The 16925-nt window shown below is 38.5% G+C and overlaps 1 protein-coding gene across 30 annotated transcripts in view; it reads right to left on the minus strand.

Moving 5' to 3' along the window:
- The window catches only part of adgrl2a (adhesion G protein-coupled receptor L2a), a 218478-nt gene that overhangs the window by 39183 nt on the left and 162370 nt on the right, over positions 1-16925 (minus strand). For 22 of the 30 annotated variants that reach the window (XM_057842097.1, XM_057842089.1, XM_057842088.1 and 19 more), the window contains 8 exons: positions 11962-12261; positions 11442-11545; positions 10976-11161; positions 9548-9586; positions 7298-7481; positions 6552-6674; positions 6253-6452; positions 5420-5593 (listed from right to left, as the gene is read on the minus strand). In XM_057842097.1, the coding sequence (XP_057698080.1) occupies positions 5420-5593; positions 6253-6452; positions 6552-6674; positions 7298-7481; positions 9548-9586; positions 10976-11161; positions 11442-11545; positions 11962-12261 (1310 nt within the window). The remainder of the gene's footprint in view (positions 1-5419; positions 5594-6252; positions 6453-6551; positions 6675-7297; positions 7482-9547; positions 9587-10975; positions 11162-11441; positions 11546-11961; positions 12262-16925) is intronic. The other 8 variants (XM_057842113.1, XM_057842110.1, XM_057842090.1 and 5 more) reach the window with 1 other exon arrangement.

Raw genomic sequence — 16925 nt, forward strand, 5'->3', positions numbered from 1 at the left:
ACTTTCATCAAATTTGTCTGCCTCTGTATCAAACAAAAGCCAGCCTGCCGTTTTAATGTTCACAATACAGTAATCGCAGGCCACTTTTACACTAAAAGCAGCTAATGGACAGTGTTGCTATTTCTGCTCTTGAAAGTATTTATATATCTGCTGGCTCAGCAATTTATATTCAAGTGTTTAAACTTTTGGACCTCTCATGCTACAAAGCCGATGAAGCACTAGCTCCCCTTTTTCATCCTGTACCATTTGCAATGAAGTGATTCACAGTCAAGATTGTCATGGTTGAAGAGGAACATTTTGATTGACCAACAATTATAGCCTCTTGCTAATAAGCAACGACACAATAATAAGAAGAGTGCATGGAAAATGGTAAATGTAGGGGATTTATTTACATACATGAACTTTCATAATAGTAGGAGAGCTGCTGCTATGCAAGGTTCTACCATTGCCATGGCCACTGGAGAAATTTAGAGTGTAGAGTCTCCGCATCTTAATACCTTATGGTAAAATTAAAATAACTGTTAAAAGGTGTATCTTTTTTTTTTTTTTTTTTTTTTTTTTTAAAGATACAGCTTTTAATCATTTTGAGTTTGTCTTCCTTAAAAAAAAATAGTGATAATGATTTTTATTTTAAAAAACACTAATACTATTTGAACAATTGAATAAAAGACTATTAGGCTTTTTAGTTTGACAAAGCACATTACCGTAATTTCCCGAATATAACGCACACTTTCCCCCCCCAAAATCTACTTGTAAAATCATGGTGCGCATTATAAACGGGTACATGGCTGGAGACAGAAATATATATATATTACATATATACATAAACCGATTTTTTTTTAAAGACACGGCCATGTTATGTTGAAGAAACGTATGCGGCGACCCGTTGCCGACCATTACGGTACGTGACGTCACCATTTTGTTTCGGTAATACTTCACTCTGATCGGCCGAATGATTTCGTCCGTGTTAAATTCTGCTTTTTTCACTCTTCATAAAGCACAGAATTTAGTTTCTTGAACTCATTTGAGTCAATGTTTATTGCAGCTCCGCAACTCGGACCATAACAAACATAACAACACAGACATCCTGTGTGTGTCCGTCAACTATATCTGTCCCACGGGAAACTCAAACCCAAATAACAATAGTTCCTACTGTTACTGTCTTGTTGACAGCAATGCGTTCTCATGGATATACGACTTACGTTCTCACTTTCATTTTACCGTATCAATCCATGGAAGAAATATTTATTCATCATGATGAAACGAGCAAGTTATACAGCAGCCTTTAAAAGAAAAGTCACATCTGTTTTGTTTTCTCCGAGATTCTGGTAAGTTGGAGAAGTTGTCAAATCATATTATTACTGTAAATATTGTCAGTTTATGGTAATGTTTTGGACTACCAATGTGCTATGCTTGTGCTGTGCTTCACCAGTCAGTAAAATGACATTTCTGTATCTGTACACGAGCTCTGTTTTCTTGTATTCTTCTATTTATTGGTGCTAAAATTAGGGTGTGCGTTATAAACGGGTAAAATAATTTCCCCTAGATTTTACAAGTAAATTTGGGGTGCGCATTATACACGGGTGCGCCTTATTTTCGGGAAATTACGGTAATCCTCATGTTTGAAAACATGATCTAATTTGTTCAACTATGAAAACATACAGATTATGTACTAGGGGTGTGACAAAATATCGAAATGGTGATATATCGTGATAGTTTGTATCGGCTATTGATATGCTGCTGCCAAGAATCGAGATATCGTTGTAAAAATGTGTCAAAAGTTGTCCCAAAAAAATAAAAATAAAAAACAAATAAATACATTTAAAAAAAAAGGAGCCAACAAATTGCTACTAAAATCTTCCACCATAATAGTGTCTCAGTTCGCTAAGGCTGCCATTGACAGTGCTCGATGCCCAATCCATTTTAGACTGGGAACGTTCGTCCATTCAAAACCAGAGCATTCACAGTCATCCGGTCCAATTTTAGGGGCATTTACAGGTCACCTACTGTTCATTTTAGGACATTTACAGGTCATTTCCTGTTGACTTTGAGTCACTGCCTATACATTTAGGTGATTCCTAGGTCACTTCCAGGAAGTGACCCATAAAATACTCCAAAATCTACAGGAAGTAACTAAAAAACAACAAGTAAATGATCTTAAATGCCCCAAAATTACCCCATTGCCTGGCATTGGATGCCACTGATGGCCATAGACGTTCAATCTGGGAGGGTGGCAGCGAATGAACATTCGTTCATTCGCTGCCATCCCTCCCACTTCAAACGGATTGGACGTCTACTAGTGATAAACTCATTCCAATTCACAGCAGAAGCTTGTTTTTCTGTTTATTAGTTGTTTGTAGAATATCCTAGAATGATTTCCATACCAATGTATCGATAATCGTTGTATCGCCACATCGTAATCGTGAGCTTTGTATCGCAAATCGTATCGTACCGTGAGGTACAAAGAGGTTCTCACTCCTATTATGAACCGGTAGTCCAAGGTTTATGAACGAATTCCGTTCCTACACTGGCGACGTAACCCAAATTTCTGCGTAAATTGGAATTAACCCTTTATGTAGCCCTAAATACCCCCTAAATCAAATCTCAAAATAACTATCCAAAAACATGTATTATACGTCATTATACTGTCTTCGCCAAGACGTTGTCCAAGTCCTAGCTAGACAGCGAGCTAAGCTGTTATCTTTCCCCTCTCTCCCTTACTCGGCTGCGTGACTTCTTCGTGGGAATAAATACACTCTTCCTTTTCTGTACGCGTGCACTCTTCTTCGTGTGCGCAAATACGTTCTCTGTGAGTACATGTTCTCCTACTCGCATGCCGAAGTACTACCGGCTCTACACTTCCTGTGCCAAAATGAAAGCATGCATCACAAAATAGAAGTCAACATTATAATCAAATACACATTTCGCCAAAGGGCAGAACAATCATATTAATAAAATAAAGTAAACAAAAAAAAAATACTGTCAGGTACAATAAGGTACTGTTTACGCGACTAAAAACAAACAAACAAACAAACAAACAAGCAAAAAATTGTAGACAAAATGATGAACGAGACTGTATTTTCCTTTTGGTCATTTTTTTAAATTCAGAGAAATGGGTTGAAGCAGCGTCACACATAATCATTCAAACCAGCTTCTTTCAAATCTTGACACGGACCAATAGCACTTATATAGCACTAAAAAATATACAGTATCTTTAGATAAGATGTTCGAGTTAAGATGTCTCTATATGTGACAACCTGACATATTAATGGGACCCTTGTTCCGAAAACATTAATATCATCACTGACATTACAGAATGTTGCTTTTTTGACTTGAGCTAAAAATAAACTGCAATGCATATAATTACAAATAAATAGTTTTAATGTTTTCTAACCATTCATTTTCAATTTTGAAACCTATTGAAGCTAGAGCTGGGAATCTTTGGGCACCTAACGATTCAATTACGATTACGATTCAGAGGCTCCGATTCGATTATGAAACGATTATTGATGCACCCCCCTCCTCTTTTTTTTTTTTTTTTTTTAAAGGTTTTGTAAATTAGTTCCAAAATTGTTCAAACATACTCTCAGGCTAAACCAAATTACTATTTCAGTATCAAGTTAACATATAACAGTAAACAAATATGCAAACATAACAGTAAATAAAAAACTCCAGTCCCCATTCTGTATCAGCAGCTTTAAACTACATTCAATTACTTTATGTTGTGAATCAACCGTTAAAGTTGTTAAAATTGCTCCCGTTATTCCATAATTTCCCTTTTGTCTACTTTCGACATTTGAAAGTTTTAAAACTATTTTAAAGATAGATTCAAGTCAATATTTTAACGATTTAGGAGTATTTTAGATAAAAAGTTGATTAGGTTCGCTTGGAAGGTTCGCTACAACAGCCTTGCAGGGAAGTGTACTGCTTTAAGATGGCGGCCGTTTACTAACGCCACCATCTAGCTTTCTGTAGATGTGCTGCTAACGCTACTGAATCTATATTGCATCTAGTCCTATATAAATGATATCTACCGTAACATTATGTGGATGTACTTTGTAGCAGCTGTCGGCAGAAGTCAGGTATGTTGTTGTGTTTTTTTATCTCGTGGCAAGAGTTGAGCTCGAGCCGTCAGTTGAGCATTGGCATTACCCGAAAACTGAACCCAAGCTTCCTGTACTGAAGACAGGTGAATGTACTACAGCTCCATCGGTGACCAGATATGTGGGTGTATAATAAATGTATATGGCGGAAAACACAGACAAGGCTGAAAAAGCAGTTTCTGCTCTTGCATTCCTCTTTTAAAGTGAACTGCTGTATTTTAAGCCAAAAGAACTGTTGTGTTTAATGGAACAATATGTCTATATGCTGCCATAGCAGATTCATGGTGCATTACGCCCCTGAACTATTTTTAATTTGCCCCTTTTACCCTGGAAACCCCCGTTTAAAGACGTCGCGTAACCGCTTTTGTTTCAACCCAGCCATAAAAAGAAGGTAAGTAATTATATTTATTGATCAAAATGTCATTTTTAGCCCAGAATCATTAATTGATGTCTAATATTTCGTTTAAAAAACGACTTTAAAAATTATTCACTCGCAGATTTTAAACTTTTAAACAAATTACACCACAATGAAAAAATGTCGTCTGTAAAAAAGTCACAGATGTGTACCTCATAACTATCGATTAATTGTGTATTTTTTTACTGTCGCATTTTCCCCAATATGTTAGATGAGAAATAATCGATCCAAACAAAGAAAAATTGAAGGAATAAAAAAAAGTTTAAAAAGCTAAATGTATGAAAAGAACATCTCAACTACTCCTTGATTTCTGCGATTTCTGCATCACGACCCTTGTTATATTACCATGTTTCACCCATAAAATCCCTCCCAAATCCGGCTGCGGTCAGTCACATCTGTGTCTTGACATGATACATGCTACATGGAGTTTTTGGATCGAAACAAGGTAAGTACGTGATATCTCGTTAAAATCATGGCATCTTTAATTCTGCTCTCACGTGCTCTCACCTCCAGTTAGGGTTTTGCTGTTTAAATAAAATTTTGTTTAAAAATGCCCTCCTGTTCAAAATTTTTCTTCCCCCAGAAAATAGAAATTTTAAGCTTCCAAATGAAGTATCACACATGCATATAGGACAATTTTGAAAATTGGTAAAATTGGGGGTCTCAGAGCGGAACTTCAAGTCACCTGAGTGTTTTCCGCCATATATCATATATATACAGTACATTCACATCAGTTGGTTGTCTGTGGAAAAACATCCTTTATTTGAATTGTGTCTATTTTTCTCTTTTTTTTAATTAATTATTTAAGAAAATCAACAAGGTCCATTCTGAGAATGGACATTTTTATTTGAGGAACAATTTGAAATATATTGAATATCACAGAACATAAAAAAATCCATACCGGGATTTTTCGGTGGGCCATGAGGATGGCGAAGTTAGTTAGGTGGCTGCAGGAGCAGGACGTGTGTGTTTTATTGGACTCCAGCAGCTTGCAGCCTTGCGTGGACCAGTGGCCCATCATACTCCTCTCGGAATAATTCCAGAAGGAGCAATTGGAGTTGAAGTAGTGCTCCATCTGCAAGATAACAAGATATATGCTAAAGTGTCCCAATAATTGACTGACTGAAATTGAAGTAGATGAACAACACAAAGGCCATTTACCCCCTGCTCGTACAAAGTATTTTTCCGCACTGATACGGATGAGGATTTCTCACTTCACAGCTCTTATGAAGCAATTCATATGTTGCATCTCATTTAGCACATGCTTACCAAATCAAGCTGAGAATTCTTGGATATATGAGGCTTTAATAACAGTGACGCATAATTGTTTGACGCCACGTCTTTGGAATTGCACAATTTTTCTGATAAAAAATTGAGGCCTGCTTGGCCCTCTGGGAACTCAGTGACAACTTTAAAAGAAGAGAGATAATTGGGGCTCCGGTAATTTCATCCCAGATTGTACAGCTAATCTTGGAGTTAATTTCCCCCCACAATAAAAGAAAATGGCTATCATTTATATCCCAATGTTGATTAAAGAATTAGTTTTCATTAAGAATTCACTTAGGTTCCAAAGAGTGCTTTAATTTGATGTTCGATGACTCAAATAAACTAGAGACTGACCTAGTCAGACACATTGAATCGGAATGCATCTTTCTGTCTGCTGTGAATCTACTTTCTAGATGTGTATTTAAATTTTGCAGGGGGGCGGAGGTGTATACCCTCTACTCCACTCACATCTATGTGCTCCAGGGTAAAAACCACCGGGTCGTTGATGAAGACTCGGCTAGATTCTTTGTTGATTGAAGCAGCGATGATGTCAGAGTTGACAGACACGTTGCGTCCGTAAGCGTCATTGGCCATCTTAATCGTGGAGTTTTCTGTACTGAGGAATTGACCAAGGTTCTTGTAGAGAACAAACACCAGCTTGGCAACTCCTAAATGGATAAAACAGAACAGGGCAAATGGAATCTTATTATGTTACGTTGGGATAGATTTTTTCTTTCTTTTTTAGCAAATGTATTTAAGGAGTTTACCATTGCGACTGTTGAGTTTGACGGTATTGGCCGAAAGCTGAATGGAGATACCCCCCTTGTTGGATTGTGGGAATTTAAAATCTTGCACCTGACCATCTGTGCTGAGAACGTAGACGTCCAAAACTGCCAGAGGAGGAATCGGAAGAGGGCCGTGAACAGAAAAAAAAGGACACCAATCATAACAGGACATGTTTATTTGGCAACAAAACTATAAAGCTACAAAAGAATATAGACATTGATGTAACACTCTTTTTTATAAACCTACGGTCGTATTACTGCTACTCAATACAAACACCCATTAAAACAGGATCAATTTATCTTTGTAAAACTCTTGCTTAATGAAGCGATACAAAATAACACAAAGAAACAGCCATATGTGTATACTTTAATCGCTAATGAGAATCAGGGGATAAGGACGAGGCTGTGGATAAACAATATACACGGCAGCAGACTAATGCTTACATTAATGTATAGAGTTACAAGGTCTAGACACAGTTATTTATGAATTAAGCATCTGCAATCAGAGAATCCAGCCTCTTTAATTATCTGATATTCATCATTTTGTCAGTAAATGGCTCGTTGAACTAACGTCTGCTGTTTTCTGAGGTTGAGACACTTTTGAAAACAGAGTCCATTTTTTATTTTGCCGTTGTGTTTTCCTATTACAAGTAATTCCTTAAATCACATTACTTTAAAGTGAGCTGGCGTCAGTGGAGATGCCTGTCAGTTTACAGTTTCCAACTCACTTATATTGTCTGCAGGAACTTTGACGATGGTGGGCTCCATCAGGTTGTCGGCGAGGACGAAGGCGCCTTCCTCTAAGGTGTCCAGTAACATGGTGGCAGCATGCGTCTGCTCCGTGCTGTTCATGTCCTGCCAGGACTTTAAAGCTTCTGGTCGAAGGAGGTTATTTACCGTATCCACAATGGCCTGTGTCAAACCATAGAAGAAAGTGAAGACCAAAACTAACTACATACAGTTTGAGAAACATCAACATAAGGAAACACATGACAAATGAGCATGCAGACACTGATGAATACAAAGCAGAGCCAAAGCATCAAATTAAAGGACATAACATGATCAGACAGTAAATAACATATCTAACAGCCCTTGAAAACCATATGCATTACGTTACAGGAATGGCATGATGAAAAGAGAGTTGCAAACTAAAACTATGGATTACAAGGTCAGGCAGATTCTGTTTCTTTTTCAAGGATGTCTCATCAGGGTGATGGTCAAAGAGTAGACAGTGCGCAGGTCTGGCTCAATAACGGCATATTAACTCGAAAGCATGATGACACTTCAAGTACTAAAAGCTTTCTTCAATTAAATGTATCTTTACTGTAATTGGAAAAGTTGCCTTTTGCTTATAAGAACCTCACTACTTGCTGTAAACCTGTGCTAAAGATCATATACTGCATAACTGTGAATTCAACATTTTACAGTTTCTACTGAGTGCAGTTCCTATTTAGACCCACCTCCTGCTAATATTTTTGGGGTGGACTAAACCTCGAAACGTGCATTTACTTGATCTTTCTTCATAGCCTGATCAATATGTCTAATCAAGTAATCAATGTCAGTGACGGGTTCAGTAAAGGATGCAGTGCGTGGCGAGGGCAGCTAAAGTGATGTGTGTGCATCAAATATGGCAGGTATCAGATAAAGCTTGGTCATCAATCTCCATGCCAGATCTTCCGTCGCACTGTCAGTATGTATAAGAAGACTGCATTGACAAATGCATTTGGAGATCCTCTTCATTTATTATGTGATCAATCAGTGGTTGTGCAAGTCGAGGTCATTCTTCATCTTACATAGATATTTTGGACAATTTCCAACTTTGATGGCAATAGTATAGGGGTGTTCGCCACTGTGCCCGACTGCACAATGCGAGGTCCATAAATGCTTGCTTCCATGGTTGTTTGAGAACCAAGTTACCAATAAACTACGAATGAACTAAGTTATGCTTCCCAATGTCAACCCGATTTAACACATCTGCCCTTACAAATATTATTTTGAGACGAAAAGACAAAAATCCTCAGATACCCAAAATTATTCCCTGAAGACGGGGCAAAGCTACAGATGGAAAGGGAGGACATGCAGCTTACACGCTTCCTGGTGCATGTAGCACTGTTAACTAAAACATGACAGCACAAATATTTTGGAACATATTTGGAGGGATTTGTCGTTTCATCAGGCATTTAGTCATTCCTTATATCCAAGTGTGGCTTATGACTTTGCTCAATCTGTTTTAATACAGTCCCAAAAGACAGATCTGCATGGAGGAAGGTGTTGACTTTGGTGGCAGGCGGAGGACGCTGACGTCCCTGGAGGTGGAGGGATATATTTGGACAAAACACTGTGATGGATAAACACGTGACGGCATTCATTGGAGAAAAGAAGGTTTGGCCTAAGCAACCCTATTACCCAGGTGGAACCAATTGCACCAATTTACACAAAACAATTACTCCTATGACCTCAAACCTGTTATTGTGAAACGCAAGGTAAAGTTTTGACTTTGTGCATGATAAAAAGCCAGGTGATGGGGGTCCTTGAAAAGAAAAAAAAAAGTATGAGTAAAGTGGGATTAGTTTTAAAGTAACTTCATTATAATAACCCTGAAAAATTTACAAAGGCAACAAAATAAGTGTGATGTAAGGACATGATATAGTAGACTGGATTTTAAGACTCCTGATGTGCAATCTTGGGCCAGAATCCAGACGAAGACATTTAACAAAAGACATTTATGACACAGTGCCAACTTTGCAACTGCAAATGATTGTATTTTGTACATTTGACTTAAATGTATAGTTATTGTGTGTATGGAATTAACTTAACCAACAAAGGGAAGAGTGAAAGCTTGCTGGTTAAAAATCTGATCAAATAAAACAAACAAAAAGGTTCATGCTGCAGATTGTGAGCTGATTTTATAGCACAGGCATAGAGGAGGGGGCGGCAGCAAGCATGGGGTTTAGGGGACAAGAGCATGTCTCCAGTACCTTCATGTATGCCCTGCATGTCCTTTCTCGTTTTTGAAGCTTTTTTGTTTGTTTGTTTTAATTCAACAAGAAAAAGAGGAGATAAGACAGAAAGACAAATGATTTGACGTCTAAGTAAGCCTGACAGAATGGATACACAATCCCAATTTCATGAATGACTCTTACATTCTTAACTGAATGTCAATGAATAATGAGGCATTTGAATGACATTGATCAATGCATAAACTCTATGAGTGTATTAGACTCTTGTTTTTAAATTTGACATTAAAAAGAAAGGAGGCAGAGTGACACCGATGCACTGTAGAATCTCATAAATTAGAGTTAGATACAATTACAGTATGGTGTAAAGTATGCTTCAAAAAGCCACAAATCCTTAAGGGTAAAGCCACCATTATGTATTACATAACATTTAGCACTAAACTCTATAGACTTTGCCTTTTTCTTTTGTCTTTTTGTGGATTTTATTGTGACACCACCACAGAATAGGGCAAGAATTGCAGAGGAAAACTGTGATTATGACCATAAAACTACTGTTTAAAAGATATTTCTTTCAGGACATATCAGTAATAGTAGTCAAGGAGGTTGATAGTTTGAGCAGATGTTCTTTTAAACAGGAAAATACTGGCATCAAAATCGTAAGTAATACAAAGTTCAACACTTCAATCAAAATGCCTTAAAGCATGTGTTCATTAAGCATCAGTTTTACAAATGTTATTGATCTATTTCTGCCAATCTATTTTGGACGATAGACAACTTTGTTTTCAAAATATGACACAAAAAGTGCAAGTAGCTACAGGTATCAGCAGCATGTCTCAAAATGGACCAACCAATAAATCAAGAAATAGCTCACGGAGGTTTCATGAAGTAAAGTCTTTTGAAAATGTCGATATAACTGAAAAGAAATTGTTCACTTATTTTTTTCAGTTTAAATCTAAAACAGATAGTGCAGAGAGTTCCGCGGATCAGCAGCATCTTTTAAAATTTCATTTAGAGACACTGCTACATCAGAGGCAAAAATGACCAAGCTATAAATTGACCTTAGTCGAATTTTTCTTTTATCCCAGACAATAGTTATAGGTGGTTAAATTATCTGAAGGCGGAAGTATTCGCCGAAACATGTCAGGTAATTAAACCACCTATAACTATTGTCTGGGATAAAAGAAAAATGTGACTAATCTATAAGTGTAGACAAAATGAACTCAATACAACTATAAATTGACCTTTTACCAGCCGCTTGACTACAGAAAATAGGGCTGATGATGATATGCATTAAATTGACAAATTAGTGCCAATAAAAGCTTCATCCTTCCATAGAACACTCAGAAAAAAATCACATTGCATTATATTCTGGAGCAGCATACTTTGGGGGTTGCACTCTTTGCTGATGTTTTGTTATTTATTATTATTATTTTAAACAGGCATTGTTACCTTATTGAAGCTCCGTCCTGCAGAGTCCTTCTCACTAGGTCTGAGTTCCTGCAGCTGTGCATCCAGGATGTCCACCAGCTGCTCCATGAGGCGCACAGAAGAACTGACGTCTCCTGCGTAGATGGGACTTTTCGTGTGCTTTGATAACTCGTTAGCTAGGTTTGCTGCGTTTTCACCACTGCGGATCTGCAGGGAGGGAAAATTAATCATGTTTACAGGGATGCATGAAGACAGATTTGCAATTAACAGGCTTGTTTCTAACTACTTCCATATGCATTAGAGTGCAAATAGTGTATTTGACTGTAAGGCTGTTTAAGACACGGCATACCACTGTCATCATAATGTTTGTGTGAAATAACTGAAAATCATCAAACGGGTCTTTATTTTTCAGACTCATATCTTGATTCTATTTCTTAATATAACGCTGTTCACTGTAAAGACAAACATAAGTATATATCACACTCACCTTCTGGGCAACCTGGTTAACCCAGTGAGAGGTACAGTTGCTGAGATCGGGGCCCTTAGGGTGCCAGGCCCCAGTGGAACGTACACATAAATAAGATGCTGTGCCTTTAGGGAAAAACAAGAACAAGAGCTCAATCAAACGAACCTATGCAGTTCTTTAAACACCTTGTGTCTATTTTTGCTCATAATCAGTAAGCATGTTCTGTCCTAATTAGCTATGCGGCCAAAAAGAATTTCACACTCAATCCAATGAGAGTGCATGTCGCCATGCTGGGTTCTGGGCACAAACAGCTGAGCCTGCAACAGAGCCATTACAGATTGCTTAATTATGTTTGGACACGACAGCGGCAAAAGGCACTCTGTTAGGAACTGTCTTCACTGAATCCTTACACTCTCATTAGGACTCTACACATAAAGAGACACGGCAAATTGACATATCAGACACGTCTAGCAAACCCGGCTGTTCTCTCAAGAGGTACAACATGTTGGCAGGCCCATGAGATGAGATCGGCCCTGTTTACCTCGCGTTCCCTTGGGACAAGGTCGCTCCACCAGCATGCCCCGCTGGGTCTGAGGCCACATGATCTCTCTTCTCTCGGTGGCCTCACAGTAGCGCTCGGGCAAAGGGAACGACTCGAGGGGCGGAGGGGATGTAGTCTGCAAAATCGCAGGAGGAGGCCTGGCCGCTCCCTTGCTGCCCTCCTTGGGCCCTGTTGTGGTGGTGGTGTTGTTGGCCACACCCCGGTGCACTGTAGTTGTTGTGGTGGTGGTTGTAGTTCTCAGAGGCTGGGGGGATACGGTGGCTTGAGATAAAGGTGGACCTGCAACAACACCAGATGCAATTGTATTAAAGGATGTGATGCCATTTTTCTCTTTTTTTTGTTAAGTTCAAAACTTATAAGTTGCAGGAAAAAGAAAGTAAGATTCACATATATTAATCATGCTGTATTAAAACATGTTATGCTGTGCTGGTGCACTTTAAGGTCAGCTCATTAGTGTGGCACCCCCGCGGTCCTTAATGTGGAATATATCAACTATAGCGGTAAAATTTTAGCAGCTAGTCAACGCCAGGCCTTCTGGTGGGCAGATGCCCTCGTGTGCTGCTTAAAACTTAATAGCTCCCCCCATAAGTAACATTTCCGATTTTTTTCCCTTTCCTCGTCATGTTCAACACTCTATTGCTTATACATCCAAGTATCCTGTTGTGTAAATTGCAGCTAAGTGCTTTGTTCAACAAGCGTATTTGCCTTCCCGTTGACGACGGCTTATACAGGGCTCTGAGTCTGCAGTGAGCAAGACAATAATTACAGTAACATTCTCTGGCTTGCAATCATTTCTGCCTGGTATATTGTGAGGGACAGATGATTAATTCTCACCAGAGCGACACAAAAATGAGTGCGTTGCCGTCCTACCTCAACATCCATTTTCCACTCACGCTTGCCTGCAACTTTACTTCTGATAAGGCAGGTGCACAGTATGTCATGCAACGCCGCAAGGAAAAACAATATGTTTCAGTCCCAGGAAAGCAGAAAGTAGTAAACTACTCTCCTTACATTGAACATGACATACTATGTGATACACTAGGCTAAACCGTAACTGGAAATACATGGTCTGGACATACCATCATTCAATCAGAACAAGCATGTTTAAACAATACTTTGTTTATATAGTTAAATATATCTAGATCTTGAAAAGTATAATGGAGACAATTCTTTCCAAATTATTCCTTTTTTTTTCTGCTGTTAGCCACCTACATCTCCTCACACTTTCCCACGCTTACTTGGTTGGCACAAGTTACTATACTCATTGCATCATCAAAATAACGCCTTAAATGACAGATGAGATGTAAAGTTAAGTTCTAGTTTGGTAGAGCAAAATTAAATAGCATTGAAAGCTATTGTTTCTCAAAAGTATTGTTATAAGACAACCAAAATGATGAGTTTTGCACTTAACATAACGTGTTTGCAAACTGGTGGGATTCAATTGAACCAAAAAAATGAACAAAGGATAGTCTCATCACATATAAATTACATGATGCTAATTGATACAGATCTCAAGATATTTAAGAGGTAGGATTGAAAATGGGCATCTTTTATCAATGGCAGGGCCTTTAATTGGGATGCAATGTGCACGATGAATCTAATCGCATTTGAGTACTTTGATTTTCTCCATTAGGCCGCCTGTGGAGCGTGCGGCGAGAGGCGCTGCTACAGCGCGCAAGCCAAGCCCGGCCGCTCGAAGCGATGTAACCCCTGTAGTGAAAACATCGATGAAACAACCTGACAGCGAGCCAGTGAAGGAAGGAGGGAGTCGGCGGCACAGGACAAGAGACGATGAGGGGTAAGAGAAAGGGATGGAGAGGAGGTGCACATTGATGTGATGACAAGAAAAATTCGATCGAATGTGGTATGGTTGGAAACATAGAAGGCAGCATCTGTCTTTGGACCGGATTGGAGGAGAAACAGGAACACCCCATTCTATTGTTCACGAATGGATAGTGTGACTGACTGAAGCGTGCTCCTGACAACCTTCCTCCCCAACTTTTACGCACAAGCCCTAATATCAAAGTCAGCCTTTGAGGCAAGCTGAACCTTGTAGCACATTAGATTCTGTTGACCTGCGGAAATTTATGTGTAGACTGATATACAGCAAAACACACATCGATCATATGTCTGCTTTAACCTAAGCCTTATTCAATCCTCTTCTGAAAAAAGCACATCCAGTTGTGCAGTCTGTCTAAGCACTCAAGAAAACCTGTGCTTCGTGTCTGTTCTGAACTAGTATTTACACTTGGACATCAGAAATGCCTGTTTCATTGTCCTGTTGTTTATCACTACTGACTCAGGTAAAATAGCTTACAATTTTTACCTTCAATTGTTGCTTTTTCAAAAATCTGGAATGCCTTTGTATAACAAGTCCCTTCATAGGTGTCTTATTTCCAAAGTACAACATGATAAGCATACAATTTCTGTCCATGCGTGGGGAATCCAGACAGAAATAAAATGAAACTCAATCTGCAGTTTGGCAGAAGGATTTAAGATAATGGACTTGTGATTCAAGTCGGTAGATAAACGCGGCATTCACTGTAATCCAAGTACATTCTTCTGGCATGTCAATTTACTATGTCTTGTCAGCATATCTCACACATTTTCACTCATATCTCTGGGAAGCTTTTTAAGCCATACAATCTTGTTACTTTTCATCAAACAATATCTTTCCCTTTTTTACCTCTACATTTTTTTGCTAACTGCAATTGTCACAAGCATTGAAACAGACTACGGTATTCTTAGTAAACATATGTTTAGGTTGTGTTTACAAGGATTATGAAAATAAGCACATCTCTTTCTCCCTTTCTCAAATTGCAGAACATAGTCACACTTAGGCATGTTCCGGTATGAGATTCTGACGGTATGATAACCTTAAGCAAAAATATAACGTTTCATGGTATCACGGTATTGCAATTACAGCTCTAAAATGTGTTACTTTGAGATATCTGAGTTTTTTTTCCCCCTATGAAAGGGATTTTTATTTTTAAAAACATATTAGCAAATTGGAACATAAATATAATGTAAAACACCACGTTTTACCATTGCTAGACACACTAAACATGCTGGAGTTAACTCTCGTAGGTGGTGGGAAACATTCATGACATTGTTTACTAAGCTTTAATTTTGTATAAATGCAAAATCATATTGGAGGTATTTCCTCCTCGACAGCCACCCTCCGCAAACATGTTTTACATGTTGGTTGGCCCTCCTCGTCTAAGCCGTGGCCGTCTGTAACTTTTCTGTAGCCGAACTATTCCCATACCAGCGATTTCGTTTTCTCCGATGGGGGACAAAAGTTCAGGAGTTTAACCTGACTCACTGACACTGAGCAACAACCGGTGGGGGAGCGTTGAGCCTTGCAGCTGCAAGCGAGAGATATCTCCCTGCATTTATGGTACATAAAAAATAGCTAATACCTTAGGGACGGTATGACGGAAAATGTTTTCATACCACGGTATACCTTGAAACCGGTTGTCGGCACATGCCTAGTAACGCCCAGATTCTTTAGATTGTTAGCAATCTGCCCACGTTTTTTCCTAGTGGATAAAATTTGATCAGTGGTTTAACCCTGAAAATACTAAAACATTGCAGCATATTGTTTTTTTTGGTCAAGATTGGCCTGGTTTTAAGTTTTTGCATACTCATTTGGGTCAATTTCGACCCGAACACAACACAAAGCATATTCTTCTTCATCCATGCATTGAAGCTATCACCACTGGAATGTTGGGTGTTTTCTTAGAAGATGTTTTGCTTCTTATTCTACGAGGCTTCAACAGCTCATACACCAATTTAGGACACAACTAGCCTCAGGCGAAAAGTCTTCTAAGACAACCACAACAGTCCAGTTTATTCAGTTCAATTGATCGATTCAAAAGCTTATAAATATATATTGTCTGATGTTGATTTAACGTTGATGTTCTATAATCGTCTTATTGAGCAGCTCATCGATTTGTTGGTTGGGCTCTACTATTTACAGTTAACAGTATATACCAAGATAATAAATACTACTATAGTGCAAAGTTTCAAAATGTTGCTCGCCCCAAAAAATTCACTGTACATGTACAGTACACAACATCTGTATTGATAGCATTTGCTCTGCCAATATAACCTTGGTCGGGTTGGTCTTCACAACATATTCAGAATATCATTCATTCATTGCTTAGGCAAAGTGATTAAGGATTTCACCCCAATAAATCAATCAATAAAAATAAACGCTCTGACAATAGTGTGCGGACAAGAAAATCCTACATCTAAAATATCCACATGAATAAAAACACTAAATTAAATCAGTATTAATGAAACTACTAACATATTCCTTTTGGGAGGTTTATAATGAATACATTTAGACATGTGCCGGTTACCGGTTTCACGGTTTACCGTGGTGTGAAAACGTCGCGGTTTCAAAACCACTAAAATTTTCCGTCATACCTTAGTACGGTATTCGCTATTTTTCATGTGCCAAAATGCAGCCGAAGTGGCTTGGTGCAGCACCGCTCACCCCTTCCCGTTTGTTGCCGTGAGTGTCACTAAACAGCCAGCAAACCCAAAAACAAATCCTCCAAACACAAGGCGTACTTTTCTTCAATTTATTGAGCTCTCAAATCGTGGTGAAATATACAAATAAATACATTTAAAACGCTGTACAATTGTATTTTTCCACGTGTGATTAGGGGTTCAACAGGATAGCAGTAGCTCCATTAAAAAGTTCGCCAAAAACAAAACACACATTTTCCTTTCAAATTCAATATACAAACTAACTAAAACTTACAAAGACGAATGTTAGCCTAGGCTAAACTGGGAAAGCAGCTTCTTTTATGTCTCACAGCCGCTGAGTGAGAGAAAAGCTTGAATGCAGGGGGGAAGAAAAAGAAACGCGTCAAAGATCGCTAATTGAGAGAGAAGGTCTCACTCCTCACTTTTTTTTTTTTTTTTTTAGA

This window comes from Corythoichthys intestinalis, chromosome 7 (assembly GCF_030265065.1).
Source record: "Corythoichthys intestinalis isolate RoL2023-P3 chromosome 7, ASM3026506v1, whole genome shotgun sequence".
NCBI lineage: Eukaryota > Metazoa > Chordata > Actinopteri > Syngnathiformes > Syngnathidae > Corythoichthys > Corythoichthys intestinalis.